Raw genomic sequence first — 20,460 nt, forward strand, 5'->3', positions numbered from 1 at the left:
TTGCCAAACAAGGAAAAGGAAACAAATATAGCACTGAATGTTCCTAGAGAGACTGTTGGAAGTTCAACATTAAAGGAACAGTGGCTCCAATATGCTCAAAACCATATCAATGTGACACAGGAATTTTGGGAATTCTGTTCATACTGGAACTTTTCGGCTTATGGATGGTGGAAGAAGAATGAATCACATGATGAAAACAACACACTTCACGTGGAGTAATGTTGCCAAAAAGCCAGACCTGATAAATAAAAACAAGAAACCAAGCATTACTACAACAATAAATCTTAATAACTTTATTGTCTTTGTTCTCATGATTTTACAAATATGATACTTCTGCAATTCAACTTTTTAACTGTGCAACACAATGGCATTATGGACTGTTAAACCGGACATCCCGGGGGGGACGCCTGTGACTCCAGGGGGGGCTGTGAATCCTGCAGACCCACCGCACCTTGTTATTTTTTGATTTCAATGTCTTTTTTTTTTTTAGTGTCAGCCTGGGAGTGTTATGAAAGTCAATCCGGAGTGTTACATTAGATCTGTCCACAGGATTCACTAGCAGCTTTAAAAACAGGATTTTTCACCGCCGTCAGGGGGGAGGGGGGGGGGGGGGGGGGGAAGTCTCGTCCCTCCCTCCCACAGTCTCTTTGGATGAGGCTGGTTTTTCCGGGTCAGAGATGCTTGTCTTTTTAAACAACGGGTGATCTCGCCACGTAGGTTTTTGGGACACCAGTACAGATACAATGGCATGCAAGACTCACATACAGACCCACTTGTTATTATTTGTTGTTTTTTTTTTAATAGAAAATAAAGATTCTGACATAAGTACAAGCACTGAGCCCTCGCAAACACCCAACTTTACGGCGGACGCCTAAACTGACGGCGTTAAGGGGGGCTTAAAACCATTTCAACACAACAGCTGGCATCTTTTCATATTCAATAAGTCCTGTTTTTGAGGACGTAATACATCTCACATATATATTATTTCTTCTATACCTTTTCACTACAAATGTATGTGCTTTTTGATTTAAAACAACTCGGGGGAAGAGAAAATAAGATTTGTAGTACCACCCCACTCCAGCCAATTTATTGCGAATGAAGTGATGGACAGCAACACGCACTTCAATATGGCACAAGCATCTTGGAAATGACCCCAAATGCATCGTGGGTGAAATATCAAAAAACCAAACCACACCATATCTAAAAATATTAAGACATTAATCCGAGCAGAAAATAAAAGATTATTTTTTTTCTCCTCGTGGAAACATGCAGTCTGCCGCTCTGCAAGCAAAGTCTGGACCCCGGTTAAATACGGCAAAAAAACAAAATGGCTTCCTCTCAAATACACATCGCCCGTCGCTGAAACGAAACCACGCTGTCATTCGACGCAGAATATCACATTTTCTAATTAGGGTTTTTAAAAAAAAAAAAAAGGGTTTAAAGCACTCTTGGGGCTTCCTCTCAGACATCTTTTTTTCCCCACTTTAAATCTTAAGACATGTGATGTGCTTTTTCCTAGTAGATGTCAGCTTTGGCACGCTCTCCGCAAGAGGTACCTCAACATTTAGTCAAGTACGGAATCTACAGTTCTACACCCCCCCCCCCACCGATATCGTTGTTGCATTATACCTACATATAGAGTATAGTTCCTAAAGATGTCTCTGGAGTGTTAAGGAGAACTAAATCTACACATGAAGGCATTCTCCTCCAGCCTTTAGTCCCTCTCTACCCACTACAAAAACCAAATAAATATAAGGGCAAAATGGTAAAACGAAGCAAAATCAATGTAGTGAGTGGCCTCGTAATGTAACGCAAAACTCTCGGAATACAATACGGCTTATTTAGTCAAACAAAAGAAAGGGAATATCTAGAGTAGTGGTTGTTTTACAATGGCGCCTATGAGAAGGACTGTCAGTTCGCCCTTCTTCGTTTCCTCTTCTCGTTCCGAGGTCATCATGCTCTGTCTGTTCAAAGTCTTTGACCTTTAACCCACGTCTCCCCTCCCTCTTCTCATCCACCTGCTCCTCCCGCCTCGACAGGGGGGATTGTTCAGTCGGCGTAGTGCATGATGGACTCCACGTAGTTTCCGGGGAAGAGGCCCGTGGTGCCGTTCATCACGCCCTCGTACCAGCCGTCATCGTTCTTCTTGATCACGTAGATGATGGAGCCCTCCTGGAACGACAGCTCGTCCTCTTTGTCCCGGGCGTAGTCGTAGATGGCCACCACTGCAGGCGGAAATAATAAAATAATATTAAAACATCATGATTTAGGTGTAATGTGAGACAAATGATTGTTTCTCTACTTTCCAACTTAAAAATCTTCACTTTTATAAAGCCGCTTCCTCATGTTTTGCCATGGCGGTGTTCATATTTCATTTTATGACATGATTACCAGTATTTAATACGTTAGCCTACACCAGACACTTTGTTACACTGCCAAGGACAGTCTTGCACTAATGCATTATTGTTGTGCTTTTATTTAGGTCTTAGTGTGTGTGTGTGTGTGTGTGTGTGTGTGTGTGTGTGTGTGTGTGTGTGTGTGTGTGTGTGTGTGTGTGTGTGTGTGTGTGTGTGTGTGTGTGTGTGTGTGTGTGTGTGTGTGTGTGTGTGTGTGTGTGTGTATGTATATATATATATATATATATATTAGGGCTGTCAAACGATTAACATTTTTAATCAGATTAATCACAGCTTAAAAATTAATTAATCATGATTAATCACCATTCGAACCATGTCCAAAATATGCCATTTATTTATGTATATTGTTGGGAATGGAAAGATAAATGAAAGCGGGCGGATATATCCATTTAACATACAGTATCTATGTTTATTATAACATTTTTCTGCGTGCCAAAATGAAAGACAACCCACACACCTATCAATCATCAAACCGTGGGGTCTTAATTCATTACGTGTTGATTTCTATCAACGGGGGAGTACTTCAGGAAAGTCGACAGAGGGGGGGGGGCGGCGGCGGCTAGTGGAGTACTTCGTGACCACAGAGTGTGAACGTTGTGATCAGCTGTTTTATCGCAGTTCTCCAGTGAAGGAGGGAGTCTCCCTCCGCAGCCGGTTGGCGTAGTTTTGGCACAAGTCCGTTGTACAGACCGACGTTAACAGCTCCCTGTCGGTGCACTCCGTGTGCACAGAGTCGGTGCACTTCGTGTGCACAGAGTCTGTTGTCCGGTGATCTAACCGCCTTCTGGAAAAGCTTCACAAGTACGTCGGTACGCAAATGCGCTTTGTGACACAAGTGACGGTACGCATTTCAGATTACGCACATAATCTGTGTACCAGTTATGTGCACCCCTGTACCAGAGCCATATTATTACTATTATATGGCTCTGCCCTGTACTACAGCAAAAGTATTCTCCGTCGGGACTTCCTGCAACAACACCACGCCGTTATCAAAGATGTTCTATTGAGAGGATGATCACTACGTGACAAAAGTTTTCAAAACCGTGGCTACTGAAATCAATCTTACTAACTGCTGTCTGTGCAATTTACTCCGCGCGAGTTGGCAGACTTTATTTTGCTTACTTTAACATCATTTTTCATGGTGGGGCTAAGCCATTTCTTGGTATGGGTGTAGCCTACCCCAGCCATACCCTGGCGCTGCCACTGGTGGCACGTATGGGGCGGGCCATTCTGCACATGCGTTAAATGCGTTAAATTTTAACTAGGGCTGTCAGTCGATTAAAATATTTAATCGCGATTAATCGCATGATTGTCCATAGTTAATAGCAAATTAATCGCACATTTTTTATCTGTTCTAAATGTACCTTAGAGGAATATTTTTCAAGTTTTTAATACTCTTATCAACATATGAGTGGACAAATATGCTTTATGCTAATGTTTATTATCATTTGAACAATGACAAATATTCTCATGAATATTAAACACAACAACCTCTGAACATTACAAATATTCGCCTCAATTCAACCTGGAACCTCTCTCATACAATACAAATGGTGTGTGCGTGTGCGCGTGTGTGTGTGTTGGATCTATGTGCAACTCAAGGCATATGCTCGAACGGGAGCTGCCTGGATGCTGCGATCATGTTGCTGCAATCATGAGTGTGCTGACTTCTCCTACAATGTCCCACTGTCTGACTTCCTGCATAAAGTCAAGTGCTCGGCGCAGTTGTGTGGATAGAGCGCTCTTCTGTTTTCATTTAAACAGCTCCTTATATCCGTTAGCGCATCTAGCTAGCACCCGATGCTAACAACAACAATGCACGTACGGTCTCTCTCTTGCTCACTCGCGCCACACAAACACACACCCTCCCGGTCCTCCCGATGGCCAGTCGGTGCCTGCCGGTGAGCGTGGAAGTGTGGTCTGCCACAAGCGGGCGGCAGGAGCGGGGCTGTCAGCATCAGCTTGTAGATGGTATTTTAAACTCGATGCGCTCTGAAACTACGGGGCGGCCGAGGAAAAAAAATACACATGCGTTAATCGCGTTAAAATAATTAGTGGCGTTAATTTTTTTTTGCGTTAACGCGTATATATACACATATATACACACATATATACATATTTGCATCCATATTTTTATATATATTTGTTTTTGTAGTCGGGATTGTGGCAAACTGTATTTCGATCTCTGTCTGTACACAAACTGAAAGATTGACAATAAAGTTGACTTTGACTTGACCATCTGTACTGCACTGTGGGACCACCAACTACTTAGGCAAACTAACTGTGTAGCGAAACACTGTTTATAACTCTAAAAGTATATCTATATACCTGGTATGTCAGGTCCAATTTGTATAAAATGATTTGGGGATCTGAGCAGCCTTAACGTGTGTTTGAGGGTGGATGTTTCTCTTGGAATTGGGTGGTGTGTTCAGACCTTTCTCGTCGTAGGTGCGGGGGGCCCATGGGGGGTCCTCCTCAGCGTACGGGTCGCTGTACTCCACCACCGCTGACTCTTCATCCTCCTCCTCCTCCTCCTCCTCCTCCTCCTCGTCGTCTTCGTACTCTTCCGGCGGTGGAGGAGGGGGGGTGGGTTCCTCGAACACCAGATCCTCGGCGGGGGGAGGTGGAGGCGGCGCGTCTGAGACTAGAAAGTAGTAAGAAAATAAAAAAAGAGACAGTTAGAGGTGAAGAGAGCACACGGAGGATGGGACAGCGATCTACCATGCACAGTTCATGCTGGATGCTTTTACTCAGACTGTCAGGAGACTAAACATGCACACACTGAACCAACGTGCACTTGAAGGAAATGCAAAGGGATCCCAAGAGAAATCAGAGACAAGACGCACAGAATACATGCACTGGATTTCGACCATGCCTTATTACTCATGCAACGCTTCATATCTGTGGTTAACCACCAACATTGAACTACCAAAGATCAAATAAGTCGTCTCCCCCTATGTTTTGTATAAATCTATTTAACAAAAACATCCTTAAAAACAATATATTTTTGTGATACCAAGTTTTTTTTAAATCTAATTTAGCAAGTAAAAATAAAACAAATAGTATCTTAAACAGGAGGTGGCCATGATTTGTTGTGGCAATAAATGCAAATATGAGAACTGTACAAATACTTGGTAGCGGAGTAAAAGAAAGTGGATTCAATAATCTAAAAAAACGAACAAAATGTGTTGAAGGAATCTGACTCAGACTTTTTAAGGGTTATTAATATGTCATAAAATAAGTGAATGATTAATCTGGCACCAATATTCTAGGAGAAACATGGACACCTACATGTTGTGGCAGCGGATGATGCTGGAGGTCTATCACTCGTTTACATTCATAAAGGAGATATCCACCCCCAAAAAAGGACAACCCACTGACTGTTTAGGAGAAGATTTAAAATAAGTTGGTCATGCAGGAGGGGGAGTTTGAGGGGCTCAGAGCCACTTACTGGTCTCCTGTACTCGGGCCACAAAGCCCATCAGAGGCAGCTGGGGGGTGATCTGCATGGAAGGGGGAGGGGGTGCGAGCGGGCCTGCTATCACCGGACAGTGTCAGTACAGAGAGAGAGGAAGAAGAACGGCAGACAGAAGCAAAGAGGTTAGAAATACCAAGAGGAGAGTGACAGGAACAGAGTCAATCAACATTGAGCATGGTCTTTAGTAGGGATGCATACCGGTATCCGGTATTACCGGTTACTGGTGGCTACGGTATATCGTACCGTAATCAGATCGGTTTCGATACTTTCCAAAAAAAATTAATAATTTTATTTTAAAAGCGAGTCCGTGGCCCGTGATGGCGGGTGTTATAAATTAGATTGCATAATCGTTTTTCTTCATATTTTATGTATTTTTCATTGTTTGTTCAATAGGCTACTAGAAAGGTAAAAGTCCCACAAATGAACTATGATGGGATTTGTTTTCTCTCACCAGTGAAGGCAAATGTTGATTTTAAAGATGAGATTTGTTTGTTTGTGCAATGCCGAGATCTCATGACCATTATTCTATTATGTATTTGTTCTCTAGTGGAATCTCAGGTTTAACATTAATTATAACGGTGCTATAACGGTCTGTTTGCATTGACAAGATGTGCTATTCACGCGACACACCTGATGTGTTATAAAAGATATTCCATAATCGGTTTTCTTCATATTTGTTATGTATCTTTCATTGTTTGTTCAGTACTAAAAAGGTCCAAGAAGTCCCACAATTGAATTTAATATTCATTTGACATGTTAACTATATCGTAAAGCGCTTCATGGGAGTAATTGTGGGATGATACATTTTCAAAGTATCACGATATGTATCGGTTGAGTATCGGTATCGTTCAGTGGTATCGGTATCGTAAAAAAGTCAACGATATGCATCCCTAGTCTTTAGTTGAGAGATTCATCATCGTGTCTTTTTCTTCCCACCTGTAGGAGTATTAAAGAAACAGACAAATGGAGGACAACAGGTAGAGATTAAGAAAGAGTCGTAATGATAGAGAGGCCGTGAAGAGATTAATTGAAAAGACAAAGCACCAGAAGTCTGGGGATCAACTTCCCCTGAAATCAACTGGAAGCTGGAAAATGCTCATTATTAGTTTGTTACATTTTGGAAAATCATGTCATTTAGGGATGATCACACGCTGTGCAGTACGTACTGTAGTTGATATATCTTAGTGTGAAATTCAGCTACTTTGTGTATTCATCCCAATTTCAAAATGTCAAGAACGGTTTGTCACGTGACTGTGTTCTGTTTGATAGTTAGAATACATTTTTCATAGCTTTATGGAAGATAGACGGGTTCAAATATGCTATAATATCTGGGAGGATTGTTCAATTTGATACACCGTTCAATAAAGTGAATCATAGCTAAAGAAATTGAGTATTTAGTTATTTGTGTTTGATTTCGTCCACTCCCTTATATTTTTTTACCTTTATTGCTGATGTGTCATTCATTCTTTTTAATTTGCCCTTTCCCTGAAGTTCCCATGTAGTTACATGGGAACTTCAGGGAAAGGGCAAATTAAAATGAATAAAAGTTAATGGTTTCATAACTTTGCTACCAGAAGCTTTATGGATATATACCCGTCTCTTCTTGCTCACACATGTCAGCGGTACCTGGGGTCTGGGCGAAGTGCGGCCCCCCGTTGAGCTGGCTCTGGGACATGTTGGGCTGCCCGGTGACGGAGGAGGGGCGGCGGAACGGCAGAGAGCCCCCCACCTGAGAGTTCGGCATGGGGGGCTGTGCTGGGCGGTTCATGCTGTAGAACTGAGGAGCACCTGAGAGGGGGGACCACCGGGGGGCAGCAGAGAGGAGGAGAGGGAGAGATCAGGGATGTGATACAGAGTAGACCATTTGTAAAAAAAAAAAAATTATAAATATTACAAAATTAAGAAATGACGGGAAAATAAACATAAAATAGTACAATAATATTATTATCCAAATCAGAGTGGGAATGAATGAGAACTAAATGCATTAAATGAACACTTTCTTCATGATTTGCTTCCCTGTACAGCAGCACTGCACAATGATGGATCACAACAATATCCAGCCACACATAAACAACAACAACATTGAAAATTAAAACGCAGCGCCATAGATCAGAGGGACAGCATGCAGCGGATGAGGGAGGAAGACTCTGCCACTGATTTATAGACAGTTTGGTAGATATAAGTGAAGTGCTCTACAAAGAGATCAAAGCCTGATTTTATTTTGAAATGGTGGAGGGAGACATGCCAGGGGGGGAGGCAGGTGAGGAGTGCTTCTCCCACCTGAGGTCACACTCACCTGCTGCAGGGTTGCCGAAAGTATTAGGGCCCGTGTTGGGGGGCCCCACAGAGAGAGGGAGCTGGGGAGGGGGCGGGGGGACAGGCGGGGTGTCTACAGGTGGGTTAGGGGCTTGTGGGGGGCCGTCTAGGGCGGAAGTGGGGGCTCCGGGGGTGGTGGCAGTGTTGGGGGGAGGTTTGACCGGGTTAGATTGGATGGGGGCTGAAGTGAGAGGTTGAAGGAAGGAGAGAAGAGAGGTGGGGGGGGTCAACAGCAGATCAGAGTGAGAAGGGAGGAAAGGAGTACTACACATCCTCAAGTTATCATAGTCATTTCTAGAGCGTGTAGGAGTAGAGTGATGCAGAGATGAAGTTTTTTTTTTAGGCTAGACAAAAATAAATGGATATTTTCTTTAAAGAAAATTGAATATTTCCGAAAACCAGATCTGAGTTATTTACACTGTATTACATCGACTTGGAGACTAGTGAAACCTCAAGAGCCGAGTCATTTCCAGGTGTACGGACTCATTCCTGCACCACTCTATCCTGGATCCTTTTAGAAAAGTAGATGTGTTTCACACACACAGATGTTGTCGCTGGGGGAAGAGAACAGGAAGTGTGTGTTACCTGGGAATGCGTTGGGTGGGGCGGGGGTTGGCACGGCGATGGGTAGGACCACGCTGCCGCTGCCACTGTTCTCCCGGCTGCTGCTGCGGCTGCTGCTGGGATGGCTGCCTCCACTGCTCCCACTGCTGTGGGGGGGCACAACACACTCTGAAACACCGTCACTCACTCTGCTGGGAGACGCTCCGAGAGCAGGTCGTGCTACCCTATTCTTTTATAAAACTTAAGAGTGGAAAATGTAATATCTAGTTGTTTAAAAATAGAGGTCTTTACCTACAAACTAAATTAAATCTTCACGTCTGCCTCAATGTCTCAATGGTTTCAGGAGCTATGAATCAGAGCAACTTAACACAGGCACTTCCTGTTTGGGTTTCCATAGCATCTTATGAACTAAATAGATTCTGCAATTTTAATCTCATGAGCTGCTTTCAAAACTTAAAACCACTCAAAATGTCCTTGAGTTAATCTGTGCATTTATTGCGATGCTACTATAATTTTTAAGGATTTAATAAATGAAAAAAGGAGACTAATACTCTACAGAAAGTTATGCTTTATTAGCGTTTAAGGTTAGCTGTCTGCATTATTAACCAAATTAAGTTTTGTTCTCTCAATAATCTTCTTCAAATCTTCTTTTTTTCCTTGTACCAACACAAGGCTGGAACAACAGAGCTCAGGAACAGTGTTCATCACCTTCCCAATAACGCACATTATTAACGTGGCACACTCAAGAGCATGGATGTGTTAGTACGGTTAGTACAAGCTGTAATGCCTTTGATGTCACAGTGATTTAAAAAAAAGCAGCCTGGCCAAGGACACATGACACAGGTGACGCAGAGGGCACCACGAGACAGAGACAGAAGAGATGACACGCTGAGAGAGCAGGAAGCGAGGAGACACACAGGAATGACTCTTTGTGAGATGGACAAAAGGAGCAGTGGATGGAGCAGGGCAGATACAGAGGAAACTGGGGAATTGTAGCTACAGCACAGAAGGGGCGCAAATTACGTACATGTTGTTTTTACCTCCAAACTCATGATTTCACTTCTGCGATTAGCTCTTGGGTTCAAAGAGTGTTGTCCTGGGAGAGGCGCTGACATTGACTGCTTATTTAATGACTATTACCATAGGAACCTGCGTCGAGCCATGCTGAATACAGCTCTGAATATCTTCCTCATTCTCTGAGCGGCAAGAGAGTGGTGCGGTGATGGCGTGTTTTATAGGCCGACAGAAGATCGCATCGCAAGGGGTCCTTCGAAAAAAGCCAATGGGATTTTACATTGGATTTTGGAATATTGCATAAAATAAACATGTTTATGATACTTACATGTTTTGTTCAGCAGGATATATAAACAGCACTATGAGTTTAAACATAATTGCCAGAAGTAGAAAGCTAGCATGAGGCTATATATGAGCTACATCAGGGTCACATGACTTCAAAGTCACTGTGGCTAAGCTAAATGCGGCTAACGCTTGGCGCGATGACACTTAGAATTCTTATTTAGGCGCTTGGTATCAAAGTTTGACATATGTTATGTCGTAGAACAAAAAATGGTAAAATGCTAACTCATTTCCACATTGAAGGACTCATTCCTGTAGCACTATATGGGCAATCCCTTGTAGTAGTAACTCTTGTAGAAAAAGGTTGGTCAAACGTTTTAAAAGAAAGAAGGGAGGAGTGATTTCCAGTTCAGATTACAAGAAGGGGGAGGCTCGAGGAGAAGAAAAAGGAAAAGTGGGCGTGTTTAAGAAGAGTAGAGAGGCATGCTGGGAAGTGGGAGGTGGGGGGTACCTGTACGTGCGGTTCCTCTGATTAACAGATGCAGTGCGTGCAGGGCTCTGCAGGGGGGGCGCCATGTTGCGCGTCGGGCTTGAGACGTAGTCGTTAGGGACAACGGGCGGACGCACCGGCTCGAGCGTCCTATAGGGGGAGTGGCGCCTGCGAGAGGGTCAGGAGGACAGGAGGCGAGGGAGAGGGGGGCATCCACAGAGAAGTGTAGGTAGGGGGGAGGAGGGAGGAGAGCAAGAAAAAAAATAATATAAGTGCAAACTTAAAAAACGGGATATGACAGGTGAACATTGGCGCGGTGGGGGTGAATCCAGAGGTGGAGCATGGGGGGGGACACTGGCGCTCCTGTCAGATTAAAACCGTTCATAGAAATAAAATCATTTATTATTAAAGTATACGGTTGTACCGGGTACTGCATTTCAAAAAGTGCAAACAAAACATTTGGTTACTTTGAATTTTGACTGTTAAATTACAAAATAAGATGTGCAGAGATTAAAAGGTGTACAAGGAATAAATACTTTATAATTACAGTATTTATTCTACCGTACAGTATTGCATTTTACTTTATCTTATTCTATTTTACATGTATATATTTTTCTTATTCCAACTACTTACTCGCACCTTTTACTTTTAAGATGTGCTGTAGCTATGTGTGATAATTATTCCATCCAACTTCAGCGAGATCACAGGTTAGGGATTTAACTGGATTTAGGGATAAATTAACCTGCAGATAAATTAAATAAAACCACAGAAAGTGTTTCCAACCCGACAGCAGCGCCTCACTGATGACGTCCTCAGCACCGCAGGGTGAAATAAAAACACAACCTTGAGTTATTGATCTGATGCACTGCCATGTGGACCGGTGACCCATCTCTGAGCACTGTTGCTATGGCAAAACGTTGCTATGAGGAATATGGGGCAGCACGGAGTGGGCGGGCTGGGTCACACACACACAGTAAATCAAAAACAAAACAAGGAGGAAGTTGAGTAAAAGTAAGATGTCTGCTGATAGCCACAGGGTGCATCATGGAGCTGGGGTGGTGGGTCGGCATGGGTCTTGAAGGGACGGACACACACACCATAAGACAAACACACACAGAAACACCAACAGCACCCAGGAAGGTCCTGAGGGTGACGCCAACACAACATGTATGTTGCCCTGAGGGATAAGAGACACCTTCAACAGTCAGACACAGAGAACAAATCTGGACCAGGAGCTTTAACACAAGGTGCAAGAACAATATTACCCACTAAATGATACGAAACTGTAGCGCTTAGAAATGCTACTTTTTAGTCTCTTCGATGCCGTCATGGAGCCCTTAACTACGCTATATTTGAATCAGCACACATTTAATAACATATTAATGAGAAATGGTTTAATATAGCTTTTGCTTATAGTGCTTCAAAATCCCTTTTAGCCTGAAGAAACAACTGAAGCTAAACTGTAAGCATACAGTAGCTGCATTGTCTCTGAACGGCGGGGTCTTTATATTCCTAAAATTAAGGTGAATATGTTTTCTTTTATTGTGCCAAAAGAGGAATCAGCACCAACATTTAGAGGATTCAAACAACAACAACTAGAAATTCTCCTCAACTCTTTCCTTTGTCGTGAAATCTTAAGCTTTTGTCTCTAATCATATTCAAATGTTTTTGATGTTGAGCAAACGCACGTTCCCTTTCCAGCCATCTGCTGGTTCTATATGCTCCAAAAGTAAAAGTATATAAGTCCGATCTATGGAGGCTAGGGAGTATTTTTGGGTGCAAGAAACCCTTAAAAAAATCAAATGTAAGGATGTCGTTTGATGTGAAGATCCATCCTTTATGTGGCGAGAACGGGAGAGCAAATTAGAAGAGAAAAGCACTGCGCTGAGATCTACCAGTGGATTGTAAACCACCCAGAGGACACTAATTAAACAAGAAGGTAATAGTGGTTTAATGATGAAACTGGGGGCAACCAGGCCCTCTGAGGGGGGGGGTAACCTCTGGAAGCTACGGACTCTGCGTACGCCCATCTGAACGTCAGCGGTACATACCCGAGGGTCCCTTTCCCCGACATGGGCGGGCTGGGGGGCTTCTGTGTGGGGGGGTTTGTGCGAGGGAGGACCGTGCCTCCTGCCTTCATGTTCTGAGCGCTGGCCTATAGGAGGAGAACAGAGGGAGGTTAAACCCAGGGACAGGACACAGTTACAAACACACAAATAAAAAACCATCACTACATCTTGAAAAGGTATTGATTGACATTTTGAGAATTATATTTATTTACTTTCATGTAGATGAGAAGTTCGAAACCACGCTCGTAAATTAGATTAGCATAAAATGTTAAAAGATCCTCCAACTAGCACCTTTAAAACTCACCAATCAACACCATTATCTTTTTTGATGAATAAAAAGAACGTGTTAAATTGAACTTGTTGATTTCGCACATTAATAAATAGTCTTACAGATAAAAAATAAATAATGTATCACTTCTTAATTAGCATGCTTTAAAAAGGTGCTACCTTCTGAAAGAACTAGCTGTTTCCAGTCTTAATGCTAAGCTAAATGTCTCCACAATAAGAAATAAGAGTGGTGTCAATCCGTTCATCTCAACAAGAAAGCAACTAAGCATATTTCCCAAAATTTTAAACTAATCCTTTTATAGCAAACACAATCTTTGAAATATAAAAAAAAGGAAAAACTCACAGCAACTCAATAAAAAGTGAAAGTCAAAACCTCTTGTGTTTGAGGTTTTTACTTTGAAAGTCTTACCTTAAACCTTTGCAACCACTACGGTTGATTAAAAAGAACAATTAGGCAAGCAGAGAGAGAGAGAAGAAGAAATCAGAGGATTAGTGAGGGCAGCAGGAGAGGAAAACAAGTATTCATGCGTGTGGCACATAAAGCCAGGCAACAATGGCTCAGTGTGGAAATCTGAGGAATTTCTTCTTCTGTGAGGAGTTCACTTTCTGGAAAACAAGCTTGTCTTTGTTCAGAGAGTCAGTAGCTTTCCAAAGTCAGACAGTATTACTAGATAAAAAGACGATTGCACAGAAACATGTTAGCAGCAGCTGCAGGTGACAGATTTACAACAACATTTGATTGAGCTGAATTCATGTCCTCTGTGACGTGCGTTTCCACCCCTGTTGGAAGCTTAATCATTGATTTGTTTCCAACATTACTTGGCATTAATAGTGTTTGTCGACCCCTAAAAGTCCTCTGTTAGATTTCAGCAGTAAATAAACCACATTTAACACAAACACAGCCCAATTTCTGAATCCACAACTCTTCCAGACATTTGTTAACCTTTCATCAGTCTTGAACTGACAAATAAAATGTATTAGAATGCTAAATCGGAAAAAAATTAGAGGACTGGGGGGATAGACCGTCATAGTAATAAAAAGCAAAGATTAGTGTAGCATAATATTTCGTTTTTTTATATATTTTCTACCCTATAATCATGTCTAAACCCAAGATAGTAAACCACTATCTAGGGCGACTTACAACCCTTTTATCAAAGAGTGAAAACAATCGAATACACTTTAGAAACTGCCTTGTAGTTGGTGCGTTTCCAATTAATTTGGTTTCCCAGATTGACCAGTCATTTATTTGACTTTAAATACCATTACCGAGCTTAATTAGGACCTTTCATTAGCAGCAGCAATTCCTTCACACAATGCAGTCTCTTTGATCAGATTGGGTGGAAATGGAGTGGAATAAGCACCTTGACTCCATGGCCCATGTCGTCCAGGAAGCTGTAGTCGATGGGCTTGCGTATGTAGCGTACGGGCCTCTCGGGGTTGGCGGGGGCGATGATCTTGTGGGTGCGGGACGTGTTCTTGTTGGTGGTGAGGATGCCGATCTCCCGCCGGGCCACCTTCTCTTTGTGGATGTCCACCGTCTGAGTGGAAAAGGACACGAGACACTCTTTAATCTTTTCAAATGTACAAAATGTCCGCCAGTGGCTTCATTAGTATTTCTGCTCATTGTGATGTTTTTTATTGGATAGATTTTAAATGCGTCGTATCCTTTTTAAGTAAATAAATTGGGAAACTAAATTGTGTCATGATTTAAAAAGAAAATACAATGCTTTCTGGAAATAAACACAGAAAATCATTGTTATCTAAAATATTTTAAATGTAGAAACGTATATAAAAATATGCCTGGACATTTCATAAGTTATTTCGGCTATGTTATTATTTACCTGTGAGATGTGGTTGATGGAGGACTCCATGCGTCGGAGCTGCGAGGCCTGGATGTCCAGCATCTGCAGCACATTGTTGGCCAGCGTGTTGATCAGGTAGGCCACGCTGGCCAGGGACTGGGTGGTGTAGTTCTTGGTCTCCTCCAGCGCCCTCTCCTTGTCTGGAGACTGAAGGAGAGGCATGCAACATTTATTATTATTAATGTGTAAAGAAAGCCTGTATGGTGATTCTGATTGTCTTGTGCAAGGACATTTCTTAAAACAAGCGTTTGCACTAGCAACCTTTGACCGAAAACTCATCCTGACATCATTCAATATGTGCATCAAACACAACTTCAAATTAAACTTGGGCACAGATGACATAATGAGCGAGGAAAGGAGCTGCCGTCAGAGTGGAGAGACTTCTGAGGCAGCGTGGGCACATCAACAGGAGCATCAAAGTGCCGAGCGAAGCGATAATGTGGCTGTGTCGCAACAACGGTTGAGAATACAAAATACAAGTACTTCCTATGTGTATTTACGTAAATGTGTATCTATTCTATATTCTAAGCATTGCAAAAATAGATTGTTCACGCCTCTGAAATGCAGCATTCATTTGTTGTTGTGATCTTAATATACATTTTATAGCCAAAAGGATAAAGCCATATTTTATTTATTGATATAATTATTTAGAAAATTGAATCAAATACTAACCTTTCTCGAATTAAAAATGTTTATCAACGACATCTAGAGAAATAAGATGATTTCTTACATTATACCTCAAGTCAGTATCTTTGAATAACTGGGAAAAAGCCACATCAAAAGAAAAGTTGGGAGGGGTATTGCTCACTTTCTTTCTGACGGTTAATCCAAAAAATTATCTACAGTTAATCGACGATGAAAATCAGTAGTTCATTAACTATTTTTAAACCAGCGTGCACCTCCTCTGTGTGCATAGAACAGCATCCGATTGGTTACAACTCAATAGGCCAGGTCACAGCAGCCTCTGTGATTGGATATTGATTGGATTATGGTGATCTGCTTCATATGAATGCCTCTGACCTGTGCCTAAAGAGTTTGGATACTGTACGTTTTATCACTGGATATCGGGTACACCATTGCACTTTATATGCTGCTGCTAATTGGCCATCTTTGTCTGCTTGGGCTGGTTCCCTCTTACATTTGCACATTTATGTGTAAAAGAGAAAGTCTATATGGCAATGGCATGATGCTGGTTCCTAAAGTAAGAACAGAACTGGGTAATAATAAATATGCTGCCCCCACTGCTTGGAATAATGTACAGAAGGAGCTGAAACTCTCACATTGATCACCTTTGGGGAATTCAGGTCCATCTTAAAAAGGACAGAGAACACGACACCATTGGTCGATGCGAGTGCTCGCTCGTATATCCAAAAATTGAAGTGGTTTTATATTTTGCCAGGTTTTAATGGTTTCTTTTATTTCGCATATTGACTGGCTAATGTGCCATTTTATCTGTGTTTTACAGCTGTATTCGTCTGCCTGTCTCGTCTGTGTTTTATCTGTTGTAATTTTGTTCATGCTGCCCTTCTTGGCCAGGTCACTCTTTTAATATCAATGAGTTCTTTACCTGGTTAAATAAAGGATATATATATTTATTGTATTATTTTCAATATATAATTACAACTTTACTACGAGAGATGTCTGTCATGAATGTGAAGAACCTGCTCACGTCTGTCAATCACAGTAGATGCAATCCGGTGAAGGGATATGAAATAGTTATGAAACCGAATAAAGAGGCAGCACAATAAATCAAAGACGAGCAGTCTCTTCTCTTTTTGATGTGCGTCGTGTTGCAATATACATTTGCAATGGAATCCAACAAATCATCAGTATGCAAACACACAGCATCTGAAGGAATGTGCAGGGTGCAGCGCAGTATGAAGAGAAACGGGTTATGTGGCAAAAGTGAGGCGCATGGCTATCGTTTCTGTCATACTAGCCAGCACACACGCTAATAGACTGCTGATACAAGTCCTGGAAAGAGGATGGATGCATGCACCAGCTACTAGCCACAGTACACGTGTAAATGCCTGAGGCTAGTGGTGGAAGATAAAGGAAAATTAACCCCTCCCACAGCTTCAGCCGTAATGTACTTTGCATTTTCGGAGACATTTTTCTTGTCTTTTCCTCGTACATCCAATTAAGGCCGATCCGAATTAACGATCCTATAAAAAGGGAAGTCTTTTTCAATGATTTAAACTGTGCTGACACTGTCACTTGCTGTGACACATACAACTGAAATCCTGAGTAATTTGCAACTGAGGAAAAACCATCAGGGTATTTGATATCACTTGGTCACATCTGGCTGATAACAGACGCTCTTAATAGGGTCCATTGATCATGTCAGGGCATTCTCCTTAAATTGAGATTTATTTTTTTAATTAAAAAGGTTCAGTATATTAAAATAAGGACAGATGAATTATTAACAAATTAATGCCTTTAGATATCTAGTAGGGGTGTAACGGTACACGTACCGAAATTATTCGGTACGGGCCCTTCGGTTCGGTACACGTGTGTACCGAAGTGTACCGAACGCATACAACGTTAAACGTAAAAAATTTAGAACGTGAACAACTTCTTGGAAGTAATCTCAGGTGCTGCGTCGCAGCATTCAGAGTAATTTGCACCCATTGTGATCAACGCGTCATAGAGCGAGCATTGGACGAGCTGGTCAGAGGGATGCGTTCAAATGTAGTCAGTAATTTGAGGAACTATCGAAATGGCGAACGCAGATAAAGTTGAGCTCGAAAATCCTCCAGCATCATTCAAGTCTCCGGTTTGGGAACATTTTGGTTTCGCAGTTACGTACAAGGATGACGGACAAAGACCGGTGGAACGAATCAAAGCTGTTTTAAGCCTCCACCACTCGCAAAAACTTCAGACCGAGCCAAAGCTATTACAAACGGCAAATATCCTTATGTTGCCATGTTAGCAAAGCTCTACCTGGCTGTATCTGCTACTACCTCGGTCCCTAGCGAGAGGGTGTTCTCCACAGCAGGAGACATTGCTAGTGCCAGCAGATCTGCCCTTTCGGCAAGCAATGTGGACAAGTTCATCTTTCTTTCAAACAACATGAAAATACAATGACAAGCAAGTCATAATGTCAAACTGGCTGCTTAGGTACTAGTACAGTACAGTTCAAATACAGATTATTTCAGTTCATCGACAAGTTGCACCTTAATGTTCATTTTATTATATTTTATATTTATTTGAGTGAATATTCATAGTTTAATAATTAAAAACCCAAAACTAATAGTTTATGTTTTGTGAGTACTAGTACAGTAAAGTTCAAATACAGATTATTTCAGTTCATCGAAATTCTGCACCTTAATGTTTATTTTATATATTTTGTATTTATTTGAGTGAATACATTATTCACAGTTTAATAATAATTTAAAAAAAATATGTTATGTTTTGTGATAATTTTTTCTGCTGTACCGAAAACGTACCGAACCGAACCGTGACCTAAAAACCGAGGTACGTACCGAACCGAAATGTTTGTGAACCGTTACACCCCTAATATCTAGCTAAACATATGTTTTAAAAAAGGGGTCAAAATCCATGATTAAGGAGTAATATATGCATTTCAATTAAAGGGGAGCGTCTCACTAGTCTGTAGGAAGTCGTATTCATTTCGATGGTTTTGTACTATATTTTCCCTAAATGTAAGTGTAATTATTTACAAACCAAAATAAATGTAAATGTTGCTGGTCAAACAATTAAATATTAATGCCAGTATCAAAAGTGACTGAGAACTAAGCCACAGACATTTCCCTAGATCATTTTAATGTGATCTGTGTTTGTTTTGACTCACTGCTTGTCTGTTTTTTTTATTCTGTTATTCCGTGAGCCTGACAATAAACACGTATTGAATGCATTGTATACGAATGCTCCGAGGGGGGTTTACTTTCTGAAAATGTAATTTTGTGATGACTTTGGGAGGAAATCCAGCCACAGATTTATTTTGCATCCTCACAACATTACTGTTCCCATATACGACCCAAATCTAAATGAAACGACACCATACTCATCACTCGGTTGGTACAAATCCAGCATCACATCTTTGAGGAATAACCCAAACATCAGACTAATTAATACTCAAAGCTCTACACTATCCTGGCCACAGCAGCTTTTACTATGAAAAGGTAAGAAAACCAACACAAATTCAACAAGTATCCTTTCAAACTTGACCTCTGAACAATATCATGTTCATTTTAATACCGTCAGTCCTGCACAACCTTATGAATTGTGTACACAAAGCTTCCTCTTAATAACTGCAAAGCTTTCCACTTTGTATACCAATACTGCACATGTATACTGTTTTTACAAGTATTGTGTCATATTATACTGTCTGGTATATCTATATTTCATGTACATATTGCTCTATATTTAAAATTGGAATAGTTTCTTATAATTGTTCATTTGTTTGGGTGGTTCATACAATTTATCTTCTTTGACTGTTTATTAATGCACCATAAGGAACATTCCTACCATACTTTCTGATTCTGACTGCAAGACACCTGGCTCTACAAACACGATAGGCCCAAGAAGTGAATTATTACACAAATTATCCCTCGGACAAATACATCTGTGCATCTACAAGTGGTAATTCCCATCCGAGATATATCCAGGGCAGCCTGCCAGCATCCGAGGGCCTTCACAGGGCAACCTGTCAGACCTGATCAGCCCTGTTCATAAAGGATGTCACATTTCAGTATCACACCTCTCCCTGCTCACACTGTGGTCCCAAATATCACTCCCTGTCTCTGTGATCACACGCCTGTTAAGTGTGGGATGAGTCAAAGCTCAGGTGACAAACTGCACCAACCTGCAGGATACTACACATCCAAAAGCTGTGAATGGAACTGATCACACACACACGTCAAAATGCAACATTACACAAAGTGAAAATGAGACATAATAGCAATGTAGGCTTTGAGTATAATTTCCAGAGGTTGAAAGCCATACATTATGTATCTGTAATAGCAACTCACAGCCCAACATCATAAATCTGTGGTTGTTGGTAATATTGTCACGGCGGTTAATCTTCTGTCAAACCACAGCTCATTCACATTAATCTGGATTTATATCACGTCCTAAATCTCCTATGATATCTGTGAACAGAAGACAGCTGTGGTGGCAGTAATTGACCAGATACATTGATTTTCACGGTGCCTGTTTCGTTATTTAGACCATTGGGTGGTGCCGAGCAGCTGCTAGCAAGCTATGGCTAACGGGATAGCACACGATGGATGTTCAAGCCATACACACTGACATATCGAAGGAAATATGACCCTATAAGTAATGATAAAGCTCATTGACATGGACCTAGCACGGGGAATACAAATAACGTGTTAAAATGACATAAGGGTTGCTTTAGCTTTAGCCGAGGCTATGGAGCTAACATCACATCGGCAGCGTTAGCAACAGTTAGCCTAGCATCAGTTCGCCCCATGGTGATGGACGTTAAACAAAATAATTTAACACCACGTTTCTTCCAAAGCTTACCTGGACATAGTTGCTTTCGCAGTACTCCGCGACTCTTTCCAAATTGGTGAAACTGTCTAGTAGTGCGCTTCGTCCGGCTGGAATCTCCTCTTCCAGAAGCATTTGTAGCTCCGCCATTTTCACATCTTTATAGGAGCAGTGTGTGTGTATGTGGACGGCTCTCTGGCGCCTC

General features: G+C 41.6%; 1 protein-coding gene across 20 annotated transcripts; it reads right to left on the minus strand.

Moving 5' to 3' along the window:
• Window positions 1-278: 278 nt before the first annotated feature.
• On the minus strand, window positions 279-20,460 carry LOC117457616 (abl interactor 2-like). Of its 20 annotated transcripts, none has more exons than XM_071205091.1 (12): window positions 20,289-20,459; window positions 14,760-14,927; window positions 14,280-14,456; window positions 13,328-13,345; window positions 12,613-12,716; window positions 10,583-10,729; window positions 8,797-8,921; window positions 8,192-8,392; window positions 7,489-7,683; window positions 5,869-5,952; window positions 4,852-5,061; window positions 279-2,225 (listed from the first exon to the last, which is right to left on the minus strand). In XM_071205091.1, exons 1-12 carry the CDS (start codon window positions 20,403-20,405, stop codon window positions 2,050-2,052), a joined length of 1,722 nt encoding a protein of 573 aa, XP_071061192.1. In that variant the 5' UTR covers window positions 20,406-20,459; the 3' UTR covers window positions 279-2,049. The 20 variants fall into 20 exon arrangements, with proteins under 20 accessions (XP_071061192.1, XP_071061195.1, XP_071061194.1 ...); XM_071205094.1 differs by having other exon boundaries at window positions 7,522-7,683; window positions 20,289-20,458; XM_071205093.1 differs by having other exon boundaries at window positions 5,869-5,955; window positions 7,522-7,683; window positions 20,289-20,458.

This window comes from Pseudochaenichthys georgianus, chromosome 2 (assembly GCF_902827115.2).
Source record: "Pseudochaenichthys georgianus chromosome 2, fPseGeo1.2, whole genome shotgun sequence".
NCBI classification, from domain to species: domain Eukaryota; kingdom Metazoa; phylum Chordata; class Actinopteri; order Perciformes; family Channichthyidae; genus Pseudochaenichthys; species Pseudochaenichthys georgianus.

What these genes read in the sequence shown, in the direction of transcription:
- LOC117457616 (XM_071205091.1), bottom strand. Translation starts at nt 20,405, where the DNA reads ATGGCGGAGCTACAAATGCTTCTGGAAGAGGAGATTCCAGCCGGACGA. An exon ending in GCGAAAGCAACTATGTCCAG is followed by an intron (nt 14,928 to 20,288) that starts GTAAGCTTTGGA and finishes CCTCTCCTTCAG; the next exon opens with TCTCCAGACAAGGAGAGGGC. An exon ending in CCCACCCAACGCATTCCCAG is followed by an intron (nt 8,393 to 8,796) that starts GTAACACACACT and finishes CTCTCACTTCAG; the next exon opens with CCCCCATCCAATCTAACCCG.